The following is a 27,616-nucleotide window of genomic DNA, read 5'->3' on the forward strand; positions in this document are numbered from 1 at the left end:
TTGACATCAAGATAGCATTTGACTCAGTGTGGCATCAAGGAGTCTTAGCAAAACTGAAGTCAATGGGAATCAGGGGGAAAATTCTCCACTGGTTGGAGTTATACCACCGAGCACAAAGGCAGGTGGTTGTGTTTGTTGGAGACCAATCATCTCATCCCCCGAACATCACTGCAGGAATTCCTCAGGGTAGTGTCTTAGATGCAAGCATCTTCAGCTGCTTCATCAACAATCTTCCCTCCATTATAAGGTCAGAAGTGGAAAAGTTGGTTGATGATTGTACCATGTTCAGTACATTTTGCACCTCCTCGAGATCCTGAAGCATGCAGCAAGACGTGGGTAACATTCAGGCTTGGGCTGATAGGTGGCTAGTAATATTCGTGCCAAACAAATGCCAGACAATGACTATCTCCAATAAAAGAGAATCTAATCATTTCCCTACGATGCTCAATGACATTACAACATGGCTGAATCCCCCACTATCAACATGCTGGGGTTACCAATGACCAGAATATGACTGGCTATAAATACTGTGGCTACAAAAGCTGGTCAGAGATTGGGAATCCTGAGGCAATAACTCATCATAATTCCCATAAGCCAATCCACCATCTACAAGGCACAAGTTGGGAGTGTGATGGAATACTATCCATTTACCTGGAGGAGTGCAGCTAGAACACTCAAGAAGCTCAACACCATCCAGCGTAAAGCAGCCTGCTTGATTGGGTACCCCATCTATCACCTTAAACATTCACTCCCTCCACCACAGGCACAACATAGATGCAGTGTGTACTATTTACAAGATGCACAGCAGTACCTCAACAGAAATCCTTTGACAGTTCCTTGCAAACTCCTGATCTCTACCACCTGGGGCCCAAACATATAGGAACACTACCACCTACAGGTTCCCCTCCTATTCACACACCATACTGACATGGAACTCCGTTGTTGTTCTTTCATTGTTGCTGGTTCTAAAGCCTGCAATTTCCTTCCTAGCAGCACTGTGGATGTACATAAGCTACATGGGCAGTAGTGTTTCAAGGTGGTGGCTTACCTTCACCTCCTCAAAGGCTATTTGGGATGGGCAATAAATGCTGGCCTTGCCAGCAATATTCACATCCAATGAACAAATACAAAATACAAGTAACAATGGTGAAATACAAAGCATGATAATGAATGCTGAAGGGTTCAGGACACATATTGGAAGGCTATTTTATTTATTATTACACAGTCATAGAGGCATGTAGAAACCACAAGATGACCTGTTACCAACTCAGAGGTGATATGCCTCAGGACAGAAGGGACCTTGGTTTAAATCAACAGAGAGCTGTCTCCTTGGTAACTAACAGGATCGAGCAACATAGTTTTATCTCATCAGCCCAATTGAGTTCCCAGAAAAGAACAGTGTGGCAAGAAAAACACAAAGGTATCATTCTGGATTCATTATTAGCCAGTAAGTGTGTTGGAAATTCAACTAAAATAAATTACAAATCTGATAGTCTACTTAGGTTACTATTGGTACAAATGATCATTTAAGTATGGGTTTCTTGTCAGGAAATGCATTTTTCTTGCTGACTTTAAGTTAGTGAACTGCCCCATGAAGATTTAGTAAGCCAGTTCTCCCATTTCCCCACATTTCCAACAGTCGATCCTGGTTAGTTAGGAGAACAGGAAGGACAGTTGGTCCTTAGACATCAGTTCTGTTTCCTTACTTGACCCTGGGGCATTTTAAGTTGTGTGAGAGGAACTCCATAGGCATATAACCACGCTCTTCCATCCACAGGTGACCTGATCAAAAAAAATCTAAGTGCAAATATCACACAAGACTAAGACTAAAGTAAAGGACAGGGGAATGTCTATGGATGCTATTTATATGAACTTTAGAAAGCATTTGATAAAGTCCTTCATAAGAGACTGTTAATAGGAATAATGGGCAGGTACTCAAATTGACAGAATGTGATTATTGGTGGCCCGCAAAGGTCTGCATTGGGGCCTCAATTATTCACTGTATTCTTTAATGATTTAGATGATGGGATAGAAGACACAATTCCAAATTTATCAATGACACAAAGATAGGTGGCCATGTAGATAGGGACATAAAATTATTAATAAATATTAACCGATTAATTGAATGAGCAAAACTGTGGAGAATGTATTTCAATGTGCACAAATGGGGCCTAAAGAGGATAGAATAGCATGCTTTATATAAGGTGAAAAGCTAGAAACAATGAAGACTTGGGGGCCTAGATACACAGATTATTAAAATGTCACCAACTAGTGTAGAATATAACCAAAAGCGTGAATGGGATTTGTCCTTTATATCTAGAGGAACAGAATGCAATGTGAGTTAGAAGTTATACTTCATTTATACAAAGCCCAGGGTACTGTGAGCAGTTCTGGCTACTACCATCTTAGGAGGGATATGATTGCCTTGGTGGGAGTGCACCTGAATCCTACATGGACTCCAGGGGTTAAATTACTGACAGATTACACAAACTAGAGTGAAATTCCCTAGCACGTAGAACGCTAAGGAGTAAATTGATCCAAGTTTGCAAGATAGTAAAGGGAACAAATAGGGTAGATAAAGAAAAAAATATATTTCCGTTGGTTGGAGACTCAAGGACTAAGGGGCAAAGTTTAAAAATAAGAGCCAGATCTTTCAGGAGTGAAATTAGGGAACCATTCTACACACAAAGGGTGGAAAATGTTTGGAACTATCATCTGCAAAAGCAGTTGATGCTAGGTCAATTGTAAACTTTAAATCTGACATTGATGGATTTTTGCTTTCCAAAGGTATTAAGGGATATGGGACAAAGGTGGATTATATGGAGTTAGGTCACAGATCAGCCCTGATCTCATTGAATGGCTCAAAAAGTTAAATGGCTTACTCTTGTTCTATGCTCCTATTTCAGCCTATTGTCTTGACATCTGTTTGGCTTCAACAATAGAAGATTACTGTGAAATTGTCCTGAAAACCAGCTGTGTGAAAGCAGATCTACATTTGAGATCAGTCCTAACAATATTAACGTTTAAATGGGTCAAGTTTGAGTTATCTGTTGATAAAGAACATAGTAAGCCATCTTCAATCAGGTTAGTTATAGGCTGGGTACACTCAATCTGAATATAATCGAGGACATGTAATCAGGCTAAATGTGATCTGGACACATGAATCCCATTCGCTACATACTACCTTTAGATGCGACACTTTCTATGTCAGGCACCACTTCTGATTTCTCATCCACATTTGATTCATCAACTTCTGTGACAGTTGTCAGTTCTGGTTCACTCTTGTACAGTCGATAATCAGGACCCTGTAGTTGTAAAGTATTGCCTGTTAAGTAGATTATTCATCTAATAATTTTTTAAGCTCTCAAAACTCAGTTAAGTTCTAATATGGACCATTTTTAAAATCTTGATAGTTAGCCCAATAATAGACAAATGGAAAATTGTATACATTTTCTTTTGTTTGGGTAGCAATGTTTGATATGAGTCAAAAATTTAAATAACCTCCCATGCATCGAAAAATTACAAAATGTGTACAAATGCAGGTATAATCAGGGCTATCATTTCTTTCACTCTGCTTTGATCCAATCTTAAGTCAAATAGCATAACTTGAAAAATATGCAGCTACTTATTCTGAATTTAGGATTGTTGCAAAATTATTAATTGGTTGTGAATACTGACATGTCTATTTTAATTTTATATATTTTTAAAAATTAAGGAACATTCAAAAGGTAGTAGGAGTCTTATATCAATAATAAAATGAGTTTGAAAGTCAGTTAAGTTGTTTGGGCTTTTTGCAGAGTGAATGCTTGGGCTGCTGTTATATTACCCTTTTGGTATCATTGCAAATCAGGTTTCCTTATGCATCAACACTGAATGGCAATCTCTCTCTAGTGGAGTCTTAAAAACTTTGGGAAAAGTCTTATTCTGACTTTCAAGAGAACTAAAGCCTAGAGATGCATGAACTCCTCCTTTGGTAATCTCACAGGATTGGATTTTGCACTCCAGACTCGTGCAAAGCCAGATTTTTAATAAATAGCTCACTGGATCTCCCAGAATTTTATTTTTACATGCAGCACGCTGTTGCCTCGATTAACATGGAACATTAGCACGGAAGCTGCATTCTGCACATTTAACCAAGCATCTGCATAACTTGTGTTACTGAATTTAATGTAATGTATAATCTACAGTTTAAAGCGGGTTCAGCAGCTGCACAGTACATTCCAGAAATACTAGTGATTCAGATAGTCTAATTGTAGTATAACAGCAGTCTTAATACGCATCCCACTGATGGGTTTCATTTTTAAAGTAGCATGTTAAAGTTAATCTCATTAAATGAGCTGTCCTGCTGCAAAGCAATTGAAAGCCACCAAGTACAGCATCTAAACAATTGCAAAAATACACTACAACCTAGTTGGTTAAGCAAATTCATTAATTTTTTAAAAACCTAAAATCCATAATTCTGTTTAGTTCAGAATCTCCGTTTATTCAGAAATCTTTAGCCAAAGCTTTAATTTTTCTAAATGTGTGACACATGAATAAAAAGAGATTGTAAGATATCTCTTAATGATTGCTGATGCTGGGACAGGCCACTTGGAGTGAGACTATCCAGTTGCCAGAAGACACCCTGGGACTGATAGAATTATAAACAAAGTTGACAGGAAGAATTCCGTTTTAGGTTTTATTTAAAAATTGATCTCTTTGGCTACAATTATGCAAGACAGCTCATTTGCAGCTACATTATTCATGAACGATAATCCAAAAAAAAATTGAACCAATGACAAAAATAAAGCCACTAAATAAAAAATGAGGAAGCAAAATAATCACATGACATAAAACAATGAGAAGGGAAACGTGGGTGGAGCAGGTTTAACAGGCAAACAGTGGCAATAAGCAGCCACTTACAGAATCTGCTCTTTTCTTTGGGTCTTCTGGTTCAAGGTGGATCTTCGTTTCGTCTGGTTGATGCACCAGGTTTCTGGCAGAACTAGGCCAAAGGATGCTCTCACTGGGATGAGGGGGAACTGTGGGAACCCTCTCTGTCAGGTCATATAACTGGGGAAGAGGAGGGCGAGGAGGGGCTGTTTCATCTTCCTAAAGAGTCCATATAATAAATGCACTACAGAGTTTGAGATATGCCAAATATTCTTCCATTGTTTATGTATGCAAATCAACTCATGATCATGTTCAATCATTTTAATTCCAAAAATATATGAAAGCAAATAATGTATTACAATCCATTCCTCAATTCAAAGTCGTCTAATTCAAATCACTAGATAATTACTAGATAACATTTTGGCATTGATATTTTAGTTATGTTGGCTAATTTGAATTGCTGAATAATTCAATATTTTGTGTCAAAATGACTTTGAATAATCAGAAATAAAGAATACTAACTACAAAAAGATGAATGAGTGATGACTATTTTCTCTATTTATGCTTTTCCATCTTTAAAGCACAGCACTAAAAAGTAAATGCTCCCTGACAAGTAAAACAGTTACCAAATGAAGATATCTTTCTAATCTATACACTGAAATATCAGATATTAACTGTCTGAAGAGACTGTCTGAACTTGTATTCAACTACAGATTGTATTCAAAAGTTAACCTTGTTAACCAGTGACCGAGAACTGTTGCTTACCTCCTGCCGATTACACCTTAATGTAGAAACAGTTCCAGACTGTGGCCCAGCAGCACCTAAGAACAGAAGCAAAAATTAAAATTAGATGCTTTGTAGCCACAGAATTTTGAATCAAATCCTTGTAAAATATGCTAGTAGAAACTAATCTTATTTTTGGATTCTACATGATGTGCTATTCTGGAAAATGTTGTTTTCAAAAGATTACTTAAACAATTATGTCCAAAGGGTGCCCCCTGACTTTTATATAATTAGATATAAAGGATAGAGATGAGCAAACACTATTCGTTTTCCTCTTTATTTTCCATGCAGAGTAATGACAAGAATGATCCTCAATGTGAGCCAGGAGAAAGGTTCAGAGAGGGTTAAGCTTTAGTTAGCGGAAAGAGTGGACATCAATAGGTATAACAAGCATTAAATGGCATAGATAAAATGGGCCTGAAAGATTGCTTCAAGAAAAGTCAGGAGGGCCAGCAGAATTCAATGAGAACTAGTCTGGGTGAATGGACAGACATATGGGCAAAAAGCTTCTTCACTGAAGGGGGGAGAGGGGGTGGGGGTGGGGGAAGAAACATTTGAAATATCTGCCAAGCAATGAATCAAAGGCATTAGCTTTGGAGTTAAATACAAGGATAGGTGAATTGAGTGGGCTTTGATGGACTAAATAGCTGATACTACCAAAGGAGCTGTTTTATATAATTATACAGTTTGTGAAGGTGCTGCAGAAATCCATTTTGTTTCAAATAGGGTCCTTTAAAAAAGAATACACAAACTTGAGTGCTAGACTGGAAATGTATGTCACTGCCCTAAAACAAGTAGCAGGGGCTCGCTCTTTCTCTATAACATGCAAATAATTTGTTGCCTCAGGATTCCTTTGTTGTGGAGCAATTTTTCTAATGACAGTGGACCCAGCAGTAGCACCACACTAATGCACTCCCACTAACTGCTACTCTGCTCCACTTCACTCCTCCAGAACAGGGGTATAGAACTCCCAACTTTAATCCAAGCTGCAGCTGATTTAAAATCACAGGCAATGCACAGCAGGATATAACAGAAAAAGTATTTAAATCATCTATGATTAAAGTTATAAGCGGCTGTGTGGAATAGGGGAAGAGACCAGTAAGTGTCACAGCAGACAGCTAATAGGAAGGTGCTGTTGAAATTGGGAAACAAAAAGTGTACATGTGGATGCTAGTCAAAACGGACCAAATATTTAGTGGGTAAATTTCCAAATTTATTTTCAAGAAGTCTACGTTAAGGTAATGCATAGTAAACTTATGACTAAGGTCAGAACATATGGAATCGGAGAACAAGTAGCAGAATGGATAGCAAGTTGGCTACAAAGCAGAGTGTATGGGATTAAAGGTAAATACTTAGATAGGCAAAGGGTGGGGAGTTTTTGTGCTGGGATCACAGTTGTTCACAATTTACATGAACAACTTAGATTTGGGAATTAGGTACATAATTTTAAGGTCTGTGGACAATATCAAATTGGAAAATGTAACTAACAGAGGTGGACCACGACAATTATTTAATAAACTTGAAGAGTAGGCAGGCAATTGGCAAATTAACTACAACATAGATAAGTGTGAGGTGGTACATTTTGATAGGAAGAATAAAAAGGGCATATATTCCTTGGAAAGTAAGTGTCCAAATGAGCATAGAAACAAAGGGATCTGGGGGATGGATACACAAATTACCAAAAGTAATGACACAGGTTTAATAAGGTTACAAAAGAGTAAACAAAGCCCAAGGGTTCTTATCTAGAAGGACAGGATTGAAAAGCAGAGAAGTTGTGTTAAACTTGTATCGAACTTTTGTTAGACCACAATTGAAGTACTGGAATAGTTCAGATCTCCATTTTATAAAAACAAAAACAAAACCAAAACTTGCATTTATACATCAATTATATATATATTTTAAAGAAGAACAGAGTCACTGGAGAAGCTACAAAAAGGATTTACTAGAATTATATCAGAACTGAGAGGTTACACCTGAGATTAAAGGTTGAACAGTCGGCAGCTCCAGAAGAGATGACTGAGAGTAGCTTGTTCAAGATCTTTAAGATTATGGAAAAGTTTGATAGGGAAAACATTTCCACTTGTGGGGGCATCCAGAACTAGGGGCCATTAATATAAGACAGTCACTAATAAATCTAATGGGAAAAGGAGGAGGAACTTCTATACCTAATGTGTGACTGTAAAGTGGAATTTGTTACCACACAGCAATTAAGGGGAAGCTAGATAACCACATGAGTGAGAAAGAAAGAAAATGATACGCTGATCAGGTTAGATGAAGAAGAGTGGGAGGACGGTCTTGAGTATAAATACTGGCATAGATCTGTTGGGTGAATGGCCTGCTTTTGTTTTGCAATGTTGACCCTTTCTTTCGTAGTGTACATTTTTCTTAGTGTACATGGCAAACTGCTTCCTACCTATCATTCTAACCTATAACACCAACAGAACTAGAAAGGAACTTTTTTTTATTCATTCATGGGACGTGGGTGTCATTTATTGCCTAAATGCCCTTGTCAACCACATTGCCTTGGGTCTGGAGTCACAGACCAGGTAAGGACTGCTCCAGGTGAGCTTTTACAACAATCGGCAATGGTTTCATGGTCATCAGACTTATAATTCCAGATTTTTATTGAAATCAAATTTCACCATCTGCTGTGGTCCCCAGAGCATTACCCTGGGTCTCTGGAATAATAGTCAATGACAATACCACTATGCCACCACCTCCCCCTGTTAACTGAGACTTAACTTCACTTTATCAGTTCAAAGCAAACTCAAATGCTGCAGTTTAAGACTTCATAATGTAATCCACAAGCTGCACTTTTCATAGATATATTGAAACATAAACACATTCACTGTGGGGTGGAGGTTGGTAGTGGAGAAGAAAATACAATGACACTGCACTAGTTACTTCTACTAGAAACCAAGACAAGACGGCTCCCGTTCTATTATTTGAAGTTCTGCAGAAAAACACCTTTGCCCACAAGTCCATCAGACAGTGGTCTGCACATAATGTCTTCAAGTCTGTGAGGGAAAAGATGGTTCCCTGAGCAGACTGTCAAAGTCATTTGGCAGAATGCTTCATCGTCAGAACTTTCTAACAAGCACCAGGATGTAGCTTGGCTGGTGGTGAGAAAGGCCATCCCTGTCAGTTCCTTGCTACACTCCCAGAGTCTCACCCCCTCTGCACATTGCCCTCAAGGTGGGGAAGTGACTGTCAACCTCCTTCTGGAACATGCCTTTGCAAAGCAGGTCTTGGAAAGCCACAGTGGTTTTTATCGAGGTTCATTCTGAGCAGCTCTGTGACCCAAGGCTCTGTGCTCTGCAAGCTGCTCCCAGGGACGCACCCCGAGACAAATATCAACTACGGCCGGAAAATCATCAACTGATAAAAAATGTTCTTTGATCTGCCAGAAACTTGTTGGTCTTTCTGTGTAAGGAGCTGTCCTCAACTGAGTGTTGCAGATTGGCACATTCCAAAGTCCAGGACTACAACCTGAAGGACGCACTAAAGCTTGAGGCAGCCACTGCAGAGGCGCAATGGGGGAAGGTCGCTGTCTGAGACCTTTCAGCCATAGTACACCAAGGGGTTACAAAATTTGTAGAACCCCTTGGGCTGTATGCCTAACACTGAATGTGAATACAAAATTACTGAAATTACATTGAGGCACCTCCAAGAGAAACACATTGCATGCAGAAAAGTTGAATTTGATTGCACTTTTTGTAATTTGTTATTTTGAGATGTTTTGACCCCAGGCTGTATGCCTGACCTGGAAGGTATATTGAAAATATCAAAAGAATTACACTTGTATAGAGACACCCAAGAGTGGAACATACTGTGTGGAGATAAGTCAAACTTTAAGGCACTTTCTGTAATTTTCATGTTGAAAAGTTTTGTGATGTATTTTTACAAATTTTATGAATAAAGTATATTTCTGGAAAAAAATCCTTGAGGTCCTGTCCCAAAATAGAGTTAGCTTCTCTTACCAATGCTCCCAGAAGTCATTCTTTGCTGTTTGCTTTTGGTGAGCCCTTCTATAACATCATCAATTCTCCAGAGCTCCTTTTGAATCTGAGGGCGTTGTTGACCAATCAACTCGACCTTGAGAGAAAAATAAAGATCGTTCTGACAAGTAGTACTGGTGTGCATCACATTAAAAGAAAAACAAAATTTTACATATGCCTTCCAATCATGTGTCAGACAATAGTGTCTGTTTGGGCATACTGTATGCGAGCAAATAATACAGTAGGTCTGTCAAAATGGATAAAATAAGGAAGTTATGGCAAACATGATGCGCCTATCATTATGCCAGTGGGTATATATTTGGTGGGAAAGGATTATTTTGTTCTGAGTACAAACATGCCCAGGCATCAGGTCCATTTGGTCAAATGTAGCCAGTACCTGAACTTCATCACATCTGTCCAGTTGTTCTTGTAAATGGTTTCTTGCCAGAGTTACGTCATACTCTAATTTGTCATACTCTTTCCATGTCCTTTCCAGTTCCTAAATCACAAGGTAACATAGTTAAATAGCAGATTTAATTCTTTCTTTATAAAATTCTTTAAAAATGCACAATAATTTCCATTCTTAGAATTAACCCCACATGCTGCACACCAAGCTGAAGTGGGTACAGAACTTGTAACCAAGGCCACTATTTTCTGGTAATCAGGTTAGCCACCAGGTGGGGTGCAAGAGCTGACTGTGGCAACAACTTCAGTTTCTCTCCCTAAACCCATCCCCCTTCCTTTGGGAATAGAATGTTATGCTCAGTGTCTTCCAGTCAATGATACAGCATGATGAAGAAGCTGTGAAGGCTTAAGCTTGCACTAGACAGCTCTGTGGAGCAGCACATTGGTGTGCAAGTTTTACATAAAATCAGAAAAAAACCTCTCAAGTATTTACCATCTCCCATGCAAAAATGTTCATTGACAGTTTACCTGGGAGATTAACATGTTAAAGAACATTGGGTAAGTAACTGCAAACTAAAGCAGACCTGGCCTTTGGACCATAATAGCAATAATTAAGAGCATAATGGAACTTACTGCAGTGGCTCTTGATACCTCCCGGCAAGTGCTGAGCAATCCGTTTTGTAAGACGTCTCTCTGTAAGGCTACACTTTGCACTACAGTAGGGTTTTCTGCGTTCATTTCAATCTCCTGACTTGCAGCCAGTAAAGCTTGTTCAAGTGTATGCTACAAAAGACAAAGCAGTACATAGTATTTATTGAATGCAATATATTCACTGGATATATAGATTCTGTTAAAACTTAAGTAATTTGATCATGATTTCTTACTTTCTCCTTGTGTAGCTGTTGCAGTTTCTCCTCTTGTTCACGAACAACCTTATCCTGCTCGCACAGCTGGCTCAGTTTACCCTAAAATTACAAAGATGGACAAAATAAAGGGCAAACACCCTTCCAGAGTAGCACAATGATTTTAAACATTTTTTCAGGCTCAGCAGATGCTGAGCACATACATCAAGAAAAATATCACTATAAGCAGCTATTTCTTATAAAATTTGCAGAACAACTCTCAATCAAAGCAAACTAACATTCCTTGCTTGGGAAAGTAGTAATCTCACATTTTAACAAAGATGAAGCAAATTAAAATTAAGTTCACAAGCTCTCTCCTTCAGCATCACAGTACGAAAAATCTTATTAACAAACCAGTTCAAGAACAAAAACGTTTCCAAAATAGTATTTATGTTTTAGCAGGCAAACACTTTTTTTGGGGGGGGGGGGAGAACCCATCTGCCACAAATGCACGTACTTCTTGTTTAACTGGGGTGAGCAAACAACCTGTCCTCAAGAGGTGGGATAGATAAGTTAATGAAACTGCATGCCTCTGATTTTAGCAAGCATTTGGAATTAATGGTTGTAGATTAGGTTTCCCAGGGTTCAAGAAACCCAGTAGCTAAGCGTAGGCCCAAAACTGTCAGATTTAGTGGATAAGTGTTTTTTCAGCACTGCTTGTGGAACAGGAAGAGCAACAGTGCTGCCCTCTGGCATTCCCAAGGAAAGCTATCGCAATAAGACCATAAGATATAGGAGCAGAAATTAGGCCATTCGGCCCATCGAGTGCTCCACCATTCAACCATGGCTGATAAGTTTCTCAACCCCATTCTCCCACCTTCTCCCTGTAACCTTTGATCCCCTTACCAATCAAGAACCTATCTATCTTGGTCTTAAATACACTCAATGACCTGGCCTCCATAGCATTCTGTGGCAATGAATTCCATAGATTCACCACACTCTGGCTAAAGAAGTTTCTCCTCATCTCTCATCTAAAAGGTCTTCCCTTTACTCTGAGGCTGTGCCCTCGGATCCTAGTCTCTCCTATTAATGGAAACATCTTCCCCACGGCCACTCTATCCAGACCTTTCAGTATTCTGTAAGTTTCAATCAGATTCCCGTCATCCTTCTCAATTCCATTGAGTATAGATCCAGAGTTCTCAAACGTTCCTCATATGTTAAGCCTTTCATTCCTGGGATCATTCTCGTGAACCTCCTCTGGACCCTCTCCGGGGCCAGCACATCTTTCCTGAGATCCGGGCCCAAAATTGCTCACAATATTCTAAATGTGGTCTGACCAAAGCCTTATAAAGCCTCAGCAGCAAATCCCTGCTTTTATATTCTAGTCCTCTTGAAATAAATGCCAACATTGCATTTGCCTTCCTAACTACCTGCAAGTTAACCTTAAGAGAATCCTGGACTAGGACTCCCAAGTCCCTTTGCATTCCAAATTTCTGAATTCTCTCCCCATTTAGAAAATAGTCTATGCCTCTATTCTTCCTACCAAAGTGCATGACCTTACACTTCCCCACGTTGTATTCCATTTGCCACTTCTTTGCCCATTCTCCTAACCTGTGTCCAAATCCTTCTGCAGCCTCCTCGCCTCCTCAATACTACCTGTCCCTCCACCTATCTTTGTGTCATCTGCAAACTTAGCCAGGATGCCCTCAGTTCCTTCATCTAGATCATTAATGTATAAAGTGAAAAGTTGTGGTCTCAACACTGACCCCTGCGGAACTCCACTAGTCACCAGCCGCCATCCTGAGAAGGACACCCTTATCCCCACTTTCTCCCTCCTGCCAGACAGCCAATCTTCTATCATGCTAGTACCTTGCCTCTAACACCATGGGCTCTTATCTTACTGAGCAGCCTCCTGTGCGGCACTTTGTCAAAGGCCTTCTAGAAGTCCAAGTAGATAACATCCAGTGGCTCTCCTTTGTCTAACCTACTCGTTACCTCCTCAAAGATTTCTAACAGATTTGTCAGGCATGACCTCCCCTTGATGAAACCATGCTGACTTTGCCCGATTTTACCATGCACTTCCAAGTATTCTGAAATCTCATCTTTAATAATGGACTCTAAAATCTTACCAATGACCGAGGTCAGGCTAATCGGCCTGTAATTTCCCATCTTTTGCCTCACTCCCTTCTTAAACAGGGGGTTACATTAGCAGTTTTCCAGTTCTCAGGGACCCTCCCTGACTCCAGTGATTTCTGAAAGATCACCACTAATGCCTCCACTATCTCTTCAGCTATCTCCTTCAGAACTCTGGGGTGTAATCCATCTGGTCCAGGTGATTTATCCACCTTCAGACCTTTCAGTTTTCCTAGCACCTTCTCCTTGGTAATGGCCATCATACTCACCTCTGCCCCCTGACTCTCTTGAATTTTGGGGATGTTACTCGTGTCTTCCAGTGTGAAGATTGACGCAAAGTACCTATTCAGTTCCTCCGCCATTTCTTTGTTCCCCACTACTACTACTACTCCAGTGTCATTTTCCAGTGGCCCAATGCCCACTTTTGCCTCTCACTTACCCTTTATATATCTAAAAAACATCTTGCAATCTTCTTTTACAGTGCTGGCTAGTTTACCCTCATAGTTAACCTTCTCCCTCCTTATTTCTTTAGTTGTCCTCTGTTGGTCTTTGTAGGCTTCCCAATCTCCTGGTTTCCCACTGTTGTTTGCCGCATTGTATGCTATCTCTTTAACTTTTATGCTGTCCCTGACTTCCCTTGTCAGCCATGGTTGCCTCGCCCCCCCTTTAGTATGCTTCTTCTTCCTAGGGGTGAATTTTTTCTGTGTCTCCCAAATTACTCCCAGAAACTCCTGCCATTGCTGTTCCACTGTCTTTCCTGCTAGGCTCATCTCCCAGTCAATTCTGGCCAGCTCCTCCCTCATGCCTCTATAGTTGCTTTTATTCAACTGTAATACCGTTACATCTGATTCCAGCTTTTTCCTCTCAAATTGAAGGATAAGTTCTATCATATTATGGTCACTTCCTCTTAAGGGTTCCTTCACCTTAAGCTCCCTTATCAAATCTGCCTCATTACACATCACTAAATCTAGAATTGCCTAAGAACAAAAAAACTGCGGATGCTGGAAATCCAAAACAAAAACAGAATTACCTGGAAAAACTCAGCAGGTCTGGCAGCATCGGCGGAGAAGAAAAGAGTTGACGTTTCGAGTCCTCATGACCCTTCAACAGAACTTGCGTTCGAGTCCAAGAAAGAGTTTCAACTCTTTCTTGGACTCGAACGCAAGTTCTGTTGAAGGGTCATGAGGACTCGAAACGTCAATTCTTTTCTTCTCCGCCGATGCTGCCAGACCTGCTGAGTTTTTCCAGGTAATTCTGTTTTTGTCTAGAATTGCCTGTTCCCTAGTGGGTTCCACCACAAGCTACTCCAAAAAGCCATCTCGTAGACACTCCACAAATTCCTTTTCTTGGGATCCACTACCAACCTGATTTTCCCAGTCTACCTGCATATTGAAATCCCCCATGATCACTGTAACCTTGCCTTTCTTACACGCCTTTTCTATCTCCTGGTGTATCTTGTGCCCCACATCCTGACTACTGTTTGGAGGCCTGTACATAACTCCCATTATGGTTTATTTACCTTTGTGGTTCCTCAACTGTACCCACACAGATTCTACATCATCTGACCCTACACCATTTGTTGCTATCGATTTAAGTTCATTTCTTACTAACAAAGCAACCCCACCCCCTCTGCCAACCTGCTTATCTTTTCGATAGGATGTATATCCTTGGATATTTAGCTCCCAGTCCTGATCCCCTTGCAACCATGTCTCCATGATGCCCACCACATCATACCTGCCAATTTCAATCTGCGCCACAAGCTCATTTACCTTATTTCGTACACTGTGTGCATTCAGATACAACAACTTCAGTCCTGTATTTCCACCCTACAGTGGTCCATCCCCTTTCTCATTGTCTTCCCTTTATCTGATGTGCTTTAAGTTAGATTCCTAGCCCTTTCCAAACACTCTTGTCCTATTTTGTGTTCTGGAGACTTTAATAGCCTCTCCTGGGCTCTCCTTTCTTTTCAGTTTTTTCATAATTTTTCATGAAGTTGAATCCACCCCCTCCACATGCTAACCTGCTGCTTTGTTTCCCATTAGTCATACTTCTTGGAGTTTTACCCTTCCCTCCCCACCCCCCCACTTTCTAGTTTAAAGTCCTGTTGACCACCCTATTTACCCTTTTCGCTAGAACATTGGTCCCAGATCGGTTCAGGTGGAAACCGTCCCAATGGTACAGATCCCTCCTGTTCCAATACTGATGCCAGTGTCCCACAAAATGGAACCTCTCTTTCCCGCACCACTCCTTTAGCCACATGTTTACTTCCCTTATTCTTGCATTCCTATGCCAATTTGCACGTGGCTTGGGTAGTAATCCGGAGATTATAACCTTTGAGGACCTGTTCTTTAATTTAGTTCCTAGTTCTTGATAATCCCCAAACAGGTCCTCTTTCCTAGTCTTACCTATGTTATTGTTCCGATGTGGCCCATAACAACTGGATCCTCCCCCTCTCTCTCCAGTATCCTTTCAAGCCGGTCAGAGATGCCCCTCACCCTGGCACTGGGCAGGCAACATACCATGCGGGACTCTCGATCTTGCTTACAAAGGAAGCTATCAATCTTCCCTTCCTCCTCATGATCTGACAATCTCTCCCACCCTGTGACCTGTCAATCTTTCTCTCCTGAAATCGATCTCTTCATTTTACCCCTGAAGCTCCCTCCTCTCTACAATGTGGCTGCAGTCATCTAGCAGAGGACTTTCCACCCTACAGTGGTCCAGCCTCTCAATTTGGTTGGCTGCAAGGGGGTGATGGAAAAAGAAATCATGGAGTCCTACTGCTAGCTAAATTTGGAAAGACTTCTGAGTTTCCTGTATTTTCAGTTGCTGGCAGCCACCCCCACTCCTTTTCCATAGATATTGGGGCCTTTATCTCTGTCAAAGTAACAGTGGTTTCCTCGGAAAATGCTTCTGGAGGAAAATAATTACGAAGTTTACCTTCTTGCAACTGCTTCTCCCCCACTCCAATTCTTATCTTTCTGCAAAACTCTCACTTTTTAGGTCACCCTTACTATACTCTTGCATAACTTTTCTCTTGCCATACTTACTTTTCTCTATGACTCATTCAGTGATTTCTCTTCCTCTTCCCAGCATCACAACCCCTCATTTGTATGTTTTTTCTTGATTCAGCATTAAGATACAATTTCCCAATGCCTTTTCCTTAATTAAATTACATTTATTTGCTTTTAAGGTTAAGCTGGAGGTAATGGAAATGCAACTGATGAAGATTTCCACTGAAATTGCAATGGGAGCAAGCCACCCCGGGGGAAAAAAAAGCAGAATTAAAGAGAATGGGAATGTCACATGCATGCAGTAGCGGAAAGATCGTAGCCTAGGAAATAAAGCAGGAAATAATGCAGAAGGCAAGCCTAGGACTGCAGTTTATTAAGTTATTACAAAGATAATTTTCAGGTTTACACTGGGTGATTATTTCATTTATTTTACATGGAACTGAAGAAAGCATTAATGAGTCTGCAATTGCTTGTGTCTGCTTTATTGCACATCAGAACATGGGTAGCACATTAGGCTAGTTCCAATCTACTGGAGCCTGCCCATTGTCGATGGCTCCTTTATAGGTTCAGGAATAGGCTATTCAGTTCCTCAAGCCTGTTTTGCCATTCAATGAGATCATGGTCAGTCTGCAAGCTAACTTCATATGGGCCTTTGCCCCATATCACTTAATACCTGTGGTTAGTGTTTCAAAAATCTGTCAATCTCAGTTTTAAAATTAACAATTGATCAAGAAGAGTTCCAAGCTTCTATCCTTTGAATGAGGTGTTTCCTAATTTCAATCCTGAAAGATCTGACTCTAATTTTTAGACTATGCCCACTAGTAGGGTTGCCTAATGTGATTAAATGTATTCCTGGAGGTTTCATCACATGACTTTCTCCCACACTCCAGCCATTAGTCGGCCAACACATCCATCCTCATGACACACTGCCTTCCTATGCCAATTGGAAAGCAAAAAGATTCATTACCCAAATGGATGATGCTTGACTGTCAGTCAAACAGCCTTTCCACCACCCCCCTACCACACACAGCCTCCCCACCCACCTCCACACCAAGCCAGGATACATTTCCAATATTTTTATATTTGGTAAAGAGAAATACCCAAAGAAAATGACAACAAAAATTCTCTTTAATGTCCCAGTGATTTTTCTCCAGAGTTGTACACAGCAGTACCCTGGAGATTGATCTTCAATTTCTGGAGACTCCAGGCTAATTCTGGAGGGTTGTCAGCCCTAACCCTTAGCTCTTTGCTACCCAACTAGCAGAAATAGTTTCTTTTAGTCTACCCTATTTGTTTTCTTTAATATCTTGAAAATGTCAATCAAATTTTTAAAATTCATTCATGGCATGTGGGCTTCGCTGGCTGGGCCAGCATTTATTGCCCAACCCTAGTTGCCCTTGAGAAGGTGGTGGTGAGCTGCCTTCTTGAACTGCTGCAGTCCATGTGGTGTGGGTATACCCAGAGTGCTGTTAGGGACAATTAATCCTTAACTACCTAAATTTCAGAGAATATAACCCTAGTTTGTTAAACTTCTCCTCATAGCTTGGAGTTAAGATATCAGTCTAATAAATCTGGTGCTGACTGTTCATGACATTTTAATTTTCTTTGGCCCACCACTGTTTCTAGCTTTTTAGCATTTAGGGAATACTCTGCTCTATCCTTTTTAGGCTCAAAGTGGATGACCTCATGAAAGGGTTAAACTCGAAGCAAAAAAGCGTTTTAGCAAAAGCAGGACATAAGCTGAAAAAGCGGAACTGCTGAGTAGCCGATGTGCTTTAGACAGGATAATGGGGAGGCAGAGGCATAATAGACTTGTCACTGGACTGGTAATCCAGAAACCCAGCAATCCTCTGGGGACCCGGGTTCAAATCTCACCACGGCAGATGGTGGAATTTGAATCCAAAAAAAAAATCTTTAATTAAAAAAAGTCTATTGGTGACTGTGAAACCATTGCCGGTTGTCATTAAAAAAACCATCTGGTTCACTGATGTACATTAGGGAAGGAAATCTGCCATCCTTACCTGGTCTGGTCTACATGTGACTCCAGACCTACAGCAATGTGGTTGACTCTTAAAAATGCCCTCTGAACAAGGGCAATTGACGATGGGCAACAAATGCTGGCTGAGCTAGCGACATCTACATCCCATGAGCGAAGAAAAAAAATAGTAGGGCAGAGGGCAAGGCCAGGAAGTGGGTGTTGAAATCGATGTGGCCTAGACAGCACAATCAGCAAGATATGGCAGCTCAGCATGGATGAGAACAATGCTTGATGTTTTTACACACGGGAAACAATTAACTTAGACAGGAGAAGCATGTGATTGTAAATTGACAAGATTAGAATTCGTGTACGTGACCAAAGGTGTATATAAGGCGTGAACACATGTAAACTTCTAGAGTACGGTCTTGGACTGCCCAAGGCAGTCTCTCCCTGCGTACGCTTGAATAATAAAAGATTGAAACCTGTACCTGAGTCTCCTGGTGGTTTGTCAAGGAAAACTACAACACATCACATTTTCTTGCACTGAAATCCATTTGCTATAATTTTGCCCATTCACTTAATCTATCAATATCTCTTTGTAATTTTACTCTTCCATCTACATTGCTCACAATGCTGCCTACCTTTGTGTCATTGGCCAAATTTGGATATATGGCTTTCTATCCCATCATCTAAGTCATTAATGAATAGTTGAAGCCCCAACACAGATCCTTGTGGGACATCAGTTGACACATCCTGCCAATCAGAGCACCTGTCCATTATCCCTACTTTCTGTCTCTTTCCACTCAGCAATACCATGAGCGTCAACTTTGGCTAAGAGTCTCTTATGAAGGACTTTATAAAATGCCTTCTGGAAGTCCAAATAAATAACATGGAGAGACATTGCCTTGTCCACCACCTCAGTCAACTCTTCAAAAAACCCAATCAGATTTGTCAGTCATGACCTATCTCTTTACAAATCCACACTAGGTCTCTCTGATCAGGTGGAAAATTTCAAGGTGATCAGTCATCCTGTCATTAATTATAGGTTCTAGCAATTTCCTGACAACAAATGTAAAGCTCACTGGTTCATTATTCTCTCGCCTTTCTTAAAAAGCGGAGTGGCATGCACAATTTTCCAGTTTAAACAAACAGTTCCTGTGTTGAAAGAATTTTGAAAGGTTACAGTTAGAGCACCCACAAAGTTCTCACTGACTTCCTTTAAAACCCTGGGATAGAAATCATCTGGTCCTGGGGATTTGCCATTCTTCTGTGCCATTAATTTCTCCATTATTTGTCTATGTTAATTTTGTTGAGCCCCTGTCCCTGATTCAATAATAGTTTCCTTGGGATGTCTGGCTTGCTAATACTAATGCTAAGTAATTAATCAGCATGTCCTCTATTTCCTTATCATTGACAGCATTACTATTATAATGACTGTCAGTGCCTCACTGCTGTCTCTAATCTCCTTCAACACTCTGTGATAAGTACCATCTATCCCTGCAGACCTACTGGTTTTGGGCCCTTTCAGTTCCATCTTATTTATATTGAAGTTGTTTACTTTGTCTGTTTTAACTGCTTATGGAGAGATGTATATGAATCGCATGTGGAGACTTGAAACAAATGTCATTCAGAATGTTTACTGTCTTGAGTACATCCTCCATTTGAAGCCAATTTGCATCATTTATGGTTCTGCACCTCTTCTCTTACTGCTTTCTTACTGCTGATCCTAGTCTTTTTCAATAAATACTGAAAGAGCTTACTTTCCTGCTTTATGTCTGCATTTGGGATAAATAAAGAGAATGAGAGGTAGAATGTTTTTTTTTAAAAAAGTTGCCATCCAGCTAGATATTATTGGCAACAATAGTTGGTAAGTGACTGATTTGTAACATTGCAATACTATTCAGCTGTATCAAAACAATTTTCATGGTAGCCTAGTGACTTCTATGTATCACTTAAATAATAGTGGCGCTTGGTGTATCTCATCCCTGGAGACCTCACAGCTGTAGCTGTAGAATATGACATGACACCAGTATCCCAAAGGCAGTGGAAGGAATTGATCTCAGCCAGGCTTTTCAGTTTTCTGGGTGAGAGGTGGAGGGAAAGAGAAAAGGATGGATAGAAATTGTGAATAATGACAATTTCCTTGGCAGTTTAAGCTTCACATTTGGGAGGCTGTTGTTATTAGTCAATTAATTGACAACCATCAAATAAACTTGAACAGAAATATGGCATTCTCAGTATCTATAAGCAATTTTGTATTGTATGACTTCTATTAAGGTGTATATATATTTTCAAAATTCTTCACTTACATCTACAGGCTAAGCAATAGCTTACACAAAATTGCACTATTTAAGCTACAGAAATTTAAGTTAAGAATCTGCAGTATGTCCTGAGAATACATTACAAAAACTTACTATGACCCAATAATACTATAATTAGAAATTGAGCTAGCAAAAAATTGTAAAATATTTTCACCTACATCAATGTCCAGATTTTCACGTCTGTGGCTGTATAAAGTTTCTCTGTAATCATCCTGCTGAGCCAGCTAAAAGAACATGAATAAGAAAATGTGAAAATATTAAAACATCAATAGATTAAAAGAAGAAGGGAAGTCCAGCAATCTGGTGCTCCCAGCAGCTAGCCTAACCTAAAATCATATCTTATTGAATGGCAGAGAAGGCTTGAAGGGCCAAGTGGCCTGCTCCTAATTCGTATCAGAGTATGAGCTTTGAAGACAGGGCTAGAATAGTCCTGAAGCACCGATTTTTCAATCTCTGCTCAGTTCAAGCAAGGCTCCCACTGGGATAATGGGATTGGTGAATTTAGCTTTGGAGTTAATCAACTCAATTTATTTTTGCCTTGAAATACGAAAGTTCAGGTTATCTTTGATAAAAGGGATAAGCAGGTGAAATTATTCCATGGAAAAGAAAGCTCGTCAGAGATAAAGGAGTCCTCAGCAAATGGTTACAGGTTATAAAATGGAACGTTTACACATTGTACTCAAAATAGATTTAAAAAATTAACATTTTGAAATTAGGTTCTTTGAAAAATAATGTACAAATGCAAGCCCACTTGTATGATATTCTTTTGCCTGAAATTTGAATTGAGCCACTAATCTGTATAGTAAAGAATTGCAGCCCAGTATTCAAATATTATAAAATAAAAGCAAATACAGATGTTGGAAATCTGAAATAAAAATAGGTGGTGCTGGAAATACTCGGTAGGTATGACAGCATCTGTGGGGAGAGAAACAGGTTAGCATTCTTCATAAGAGTCACATTTGACTCAACATTAACTCTGTTTTTCTCTCTACAGATGCTGCCAGACCTGCTGAGCATTTCCAGCACTGCGTATATTTCAAAAATCATTTCAAAGCATGACATTTTTAGAGGCAAGTATCTATAGCTTAAAATTTATGAAACACTTTCTTAACAACAAACGATCTACCTTTTACCACCACATTCCAAGTGATGAGGTAAAATTTTGGGTTTGCTCAACCTAATATGGTACCAATATTGCAAACACCATTGTCAAATTTAATGCGAACTGCTCAACGGAAAAATGATCCATAATGATTTCTTCTTCAGGTCTGTAGAGCAGACAGTGCAGAGGTGCCAGTCCCATAATGTACTAAACATTGCTATGATATTGTTGACCATAATCATAGTCAATGAGCTAAATCTCACTGCTGTACAGCACAAGCAACAAAGCTGAATATTTTTAGCATGCTCCAGAACTATAAATTAATAGTAATGTTAAATTCAGTTGATATGGTGTTGAGAAAACACCACAAATTTGCAACACTTATTTCACATTTGTAAAAGGTGGATAACGTTACAGAAAAAAATAAAACTCTGGATGTTCCAAGCTGCATCATTTTAATACTACGATTAATAAATCTATTTATTTTTGCCTTGAAATTTGCCTTTTGTGTGACAACCAAAGTCAAGAAATTCAGATTCTAAATGTGGTGTATTAAAGTACACTTCATGGTTGCAAGTTACCATTAAAACAGATAAATGAAACAGGTAACACAAACTGGGGATAAAACTATTCTGTGCTAGTAGCACAAAATGCACTGGAGGCATGTCTTATACCCATTTTTTTCCTTTTAAAGTAAATACAAAAAAAATAGGGGGGGTAAGGATTGAGGGGCCACGGTGCTGTAGAATGGCCAGCCAACTTGCTATGAGTACATTTCGTGTAGTTGCCACAGGTCAATTTCACCCCCTGAAGTGAACAATTACCTAGATAACACAGAATATTTGCATAACTGATCTAGCCACAGCCTATATGTTTGTTGCCTTAAATCAGTCACCTCATGAATATATTTATCAAGTAAATATTACTATATCCATTTTTAAAATCTATGTTGAATGTGGAATGCTGTTCCTTTCATTCTTTTAACTGCATTAAAAAGAAATCAGTTTTATAGATGGTTTGTTCAACTACAAAAGTGGCTAGACTGCTTCCAGTCTGGTCAACCTTCAAATCATCTTAATTAAAGAAAGCTTAGACATCCATCTCACCATCCCAGTGTTAGTTGGGCTGTTTGTGAAATTATGCTTATCTTAAAATATAGTGGTATATCAGATTTTGGGTTATTAATCTGCAGTACTGTAGAGCTTAATCCATATGAGAAAGGCAAGAAACAGTTAGAACAGCAATCTCACAGTTATATACAAGTTTAATCATTTACAATTTCTATTTGGCAGCACATGGAATATTGACATTTTCATTATAAACGTCCATAGCATCACCAAACATACCTTGGATCTGATCTTAAACATTTATAAATTGAAGAAAGTATGGAAACAAACTATAACATTTCTGCTGCTTCTGCTGTCATAAACTATATACATTTAAGCATGCTATCACAACTGCCATGCAGAAACATTGAGCAATGTTGAAGAAAGACACAGTAGGGGAACATGTTTGAGATCAACTTCAGATTACTTTGTGGAAACACATAGAGGGTATATGAGTGGAGGTCAGTGTATGAATAAGCAACAGTGCTATATTTATACTTCAGTAAAATTTTACAAAATAATTATGCTTTTGTTCATTTGAAAAGTGACTTGATTTTTTTAAAACTCAAAACAAAATGAATTAGAGATGTTTGGCAACTGAGTTCCAGTCAAACTTTAGTTACCTCAGCATTCAAGACTAATCCATATTTATATATGTTATGACCTCATTTCACCAATTCATTTTGGTTTGATTTGTTACTGTAACAAATCAGTGGATTCATTTTCTGAAGTTTTATTTCATTTCCTGTTCCAGATGAGGTTAGATTCAATTTGGAGCTTGTCAGACTTGTCTATATAATTCCAATACCAGGTCTAAAACAAATGGGAGTATCTTCAGCAGAAATTGCAGTAAAGCATAACATATCTTGTGGATGGTAAAATAAGCCATGCTAACACTATTTCAGCTTGGTTCTAATGCACAGATGAATGTCATTGAAGTAAATAAGAAATCTAGGGTATGATTTAAGTGTAATAAACTGAAAGCTGCCATACACAGGGCTCTGTGATTAAGCAAAGCAATCAATATCCAAGACCTTACTTGCTTGTATACTTGTGGCCTTGGTGCCGAGTTCTCAATCATAGTGTGAACCGAGGCGATTAAAGGTTCATTTTCTTTCATCTATTTCAAATCAGGAGGAGCATACAGTAAACATCAGTTTACAGCATGGCTGGATTTAAAAGATGAAACAGTGATTATAGCTCCTGCTTTTTAGAGTAGATACCAAAGCCTTTTGCAAGCATTATACACCAAACTGAAAGGATTACGCTAGGGGTTTTAGATATGATGAAATTGAAAATCAGCTTACAAGTCTGATTATAAAATTCTGTGAACAACACTCTAGTAGGAATTAATCAATTGGGTTCATCTTTTGCAAATTTGTAACAACCCAACAGGCTTGTGTTTTATTTGAGAAAAATTATAATATTTTCAGCATAATACAACGGTGAAATGCTTGAAACTCAGGCAAAATACTTCCTTTTCCGGCAGTAAGAGGTAAAATATGGAGTTTCCTAGTTTTCTGTTTTATATTTTATCTCCGAGTACTCAAAACAAGAGATTTATTTTATGGAGCTATAACTGATTCAATAATATCATCTCTTACCTCCCACAACAGCCAGAAGTTTATAAACAAAAGGTTTTTTTTTCAGTTGAAGAGAAAGAATCACCACAAAATCCTAACTGCTAACAAAAGATGCTTGTATACATACTGAAGTATTTCAGTCCTTCCTGCTGATGGAGCTTTTACAAAATTTCTTCCTCTATGAGGCAGCACATTTTGCTTTTGCAATTAGACAAAAGCCTCTAAGCAAAATATCTGCTCACAGGCAACCACTGAAAGTACAAACTATAGGTATAACGAAGGACAGTAACACATTAACATGTGTATGCACAAATCTTTGTAACATACTATATATTAAGTCTTTGCATTGAATTGGAGTTGCATGGTTAACATTTAAAAATCAACTACAACATATGCTATCAAAATAATGTTGCAGTTTAATATGATGCTATTTGAAAACATATGCTATCAAAATAACAAACTGAAATTAATTCAAAACACTGGGTGGAATCTTGTCACCTTAGTTTTAGCATAAATGGCGGAGTGATTTCTGGATCAACCCAGACATCTGGTTGAACAGTCTGGAAGGCATTGAATCAGAAACCACCTCTGCGATCATCATCCAATTAGGGATGGCAGGCAAGATGGCGGGTTGGGATTACGCTTGTGTGTGCAGGATTTAAAAGGCCAACTACACACTTCATAATGCTGCACAGAGATTTATACTGTGGTGACTTGGAGGAGCTACATCTGAAGAAAACGGTAGGGGGATGGAGAAGGTCTGTAGCCTCATTGAGCTGTGAAAGTTTCCTGCAGGAACTACCAGCAAATTCTTTACCAAGACCTCTAGCATTAATATCAGCCTCTAAGTCCTGCTTTAGCCATCACAAGCCTCTGCCTATGGCTGACCTCAGGCTTGCCGCTTTATAGTACAGCATGCATGTCAGTTGAGGCTTCATTGGTATCCCACTGTACACTCGCCTCCTCTATGCTACTATGTTCCAGATGCTGCATGTGACATGCCTGCTGTTGGCAAATAGCCATTGGAGGCACAAAGCTTCTCTCAATTTCCTTCTTAAATATTTTAATTTCTTTCCCACACTGGTTGCTGACAAGATTCCCAACACGTCCTCGGGAAAGGTGGAATGAGACGGGAAGAGGTCAGAATATCTGCCCGTCAGCTTTTTTCCCAAACCCATCTCCAATGGCCTGGGAAAATTCACCCTGTTAAATGGTTATTAATCATTAATCAGCTAAGCAACTTCTCAAGTCCCCTTTACTCATCTTTTTTTTCAAGAAATAATTAAATTAAACTCAAACAGGCAGTTAAAATAATTATAAATATAGTTGAGTTTCCATAGAGTTCTCAGTGGGTCTCTAAAGAATGACATTAATTAATATTGTGGAGTCATCCCTGTTGAGCAGGTCATCATTAAGTTCCAAAGTGCTGATATTTGTTTCATTTTATGGGGAACGGGGGCATTAAGAAGAGATACCAAGCAACAAAGCATCAGAAACCTAGACTGGAAACAACAGCAGATAAATGGTTTCAAAATTCTCTCCATTTGGAATGGGGTTATTTGCTACCAGGCCAGTTGGGGTATTCTTGGTGGCGCACAAAAGTAAGCCGTGCACTGGGAAACTTAATATGATGAAAAAATGAATTTCTAGTACTCCCACCTGATAATCCAAATACACGAGGTTTCTTTGAAGGTGATGAATGAGGATATCATTCTAACAGGCAGCAACAAAGAAGAAAAAAAGAAAGTAAAATAGAAAGAAGAACAACAGCAGAATATAATCAGTCAAGAAATATAAGAATTTAAGGAAAATTCACTGACACAAGGTTGCATTCTGTATCAGTCAATTTAAGAAACAGCAACTCAGTTACAAATGAAAAGGCAAGTTTAAGCACTTGTTTGGGAAGTACATTAATCAGTCCTGAATAAGAGGAAAATGAAAAAGAAAAAAATGTAGGGTTATGGGGAAAAGGTAAGGGATCAGGACTAATTGATAGCTCTTTCAAAGGCATAGGCATGATGGACTAAATGGCCTCCCTCAATGCTGTATGATTTACTCTTTTTTAAATCAATGGATTACTTAAAAATGATAAGTAATCTGTTAGGTGAAATGAGCACATGCAGCACAAAACATGTGGCCATTTAGTACAAAATCACATAAATCAGACATTTCCCTCCCAGGTGCAGTTTATGGAACAAGAAATTTAAGTGTACACACATTCAGGCACAAAATCAGCAAGTGCAACATTTTGGTTTTGATCTCCCTTCCAAAATATAAAGTATATTTACACAAGTATCCAGATGCAACTCTTTTTTAAAGAAAAGAACAAGGTAAACTTCACAATCACACATGCATGGAAATCATCACATAACCTTACTGGTGTAATGCAGGAAAACAATATCAGCAAAAGCAACCTATTAATTTTTATAAAGACTGATTAAATCAATACAGATTGGAACAGTTTGCCATTTTTAGATTCTACAAAAATATTCGAAATTCAATCACACCTAAGAGTCGCATAAAAGGACAACCATAAATAAACATTTCAAATTTTAAAAAAAACTTGAAGTGCACAACAACTACACAAATTAGCAATGGATGAACAGACCAGAACACAATGGCGATGGAGTACAACAGATCATTTTACAGCTGACCTTGGGATTTGCGTCACTGAGATTCAGCTGCACAAGCTGTGCTGCTGTGTGCTCCCGGATGCTGTTCAGCTCTGCTTGCTGCCGCCTCAGCTTGATTAGCAGCAGTGTCAGCTCCTCTGGCTGCAGGTGTGCAGTTTGGGGAGCCAAAAAGGGGGAAAACACATTAATTTGTTAACCAAACAACTGGATTATCTAAAAGTACACAGGTCTCTGAAAGTAGAAGCTGAACTAAATCTATAAGTACTGCCAAATATTAACATGAGGCATCACTGTCAGGATGAAGAACATTATAGATTAAATTGTCACAACATCTAATCATTTCTTGACAGGTAGTTGTTGTGCATGGACAGCAAGCGATATCTGGATACAATTCGTAATGAATCGCTTTTCTTTTTAACCCAAGTATAGGTGCAAACTAGAAAAGCATCAGATTTATACACACAATCAATAAGCTCTTTCAAAACACATGGAGGCTCCTAACTTCTCTGGACACATGCCAGAGCACGTTACATGCAGTCCATCAAAAACTAGTCAAGCATAGTTCCTCCAGGGAAGTTTCTTTTGAGGCTTGACTGCAATAGGTCCAGTTGCATTGTTACTGACATGCATCTTGCACAGTTGAAAATTCTTTTACATTTTTGCAACAATATTTGAAGTAGATGATTGAGTGAATGGGGTCAAAGACACCACTTTTACTCAAATGACCAGTGAAAGGTACAGATATACTACTTTATTGCCTCCAAACTCAAATTATCACAATAATGAAAATTCATTCAATTCTCTTCAAAATGCCTTTCATGTTTCCTTTAAAATGCCACATTATGAAGA

At 39.1% G+C, this 27,616-nt stretch overlaps 1 protein-coding gene across 8 annotated transcripts in view; it reads right to left on the reverse strand.

The window, feature by feature from the left end:
- plekha5 (pleckstrin homology domain containing, family A member 5) overlaps nt 1-27,616 on the reverse strand; it is a 410,437-nt gene that overhangs the window by 34,534 nt on the left and 348,287 nt on the right. The window contains exons 13-22 of one of the 8 annotated variants that reach the window (XM_041202939.1): nt 26,789-26,908; nt 25,794-25,847; nt 23,591-23,671; nt 20,502-20,567; nt 10,943-11,023; nt 10,692-10,841; nt 10,051-10,152; nt 9,636-9,750; nt 5,638-5,693; nt 3,185-3,305 (exon numbers count right to left, since the gene is read on the reverse strand). In XM_041202939.1, the coding sequence (XP_041058873.1) occupies nt 3,185-3,305; nt 5,638-5,693; nt 9,636-9,750; nt 10,051-10,152; nt 10,692-10,841; nt 10,943-11,023; nt 20,502-20,567; nt 23,591-23,671; nt 25,794-25,847; nt 26,789-26,908 (946 nt within the window). Of the gene's footprint in view, nt 1-3,181; nt 3,306-5,637; nt 5,694-9,635; nt 9,751-10,050; nt 10,153-10,691; nt 10,842-10,942; nt 11,024-20,501; nt 20,568-23,590; nt 23,721-25,793; nt 25,848-26,788; nt 26,909-27,616 lie in introns of those variants that run through there. The other 7 variants (XM_041202945.1, XM_041202940.1, XM_041202944.1 and 4 more) reach the window with 7 other exon arrangements.

The sequence above is a fragment of the Carcharodon carcharias genome, chromosome 13, assembly GCF_017639515.1.
Source record: "Carcharodon carcharias isolate sCarCar2 chromosome 13, sCarCar2.pri, whole genome shotgun sequence".
In the NCBI taxonomy this organism is placed as follows: domain Eukaryota; kingdom Metazoa; phylum Chordata; class Chondrichthyes; order Lamniformes; family Lamnidae; genus Carcharodon; species Carcharodon carcharias.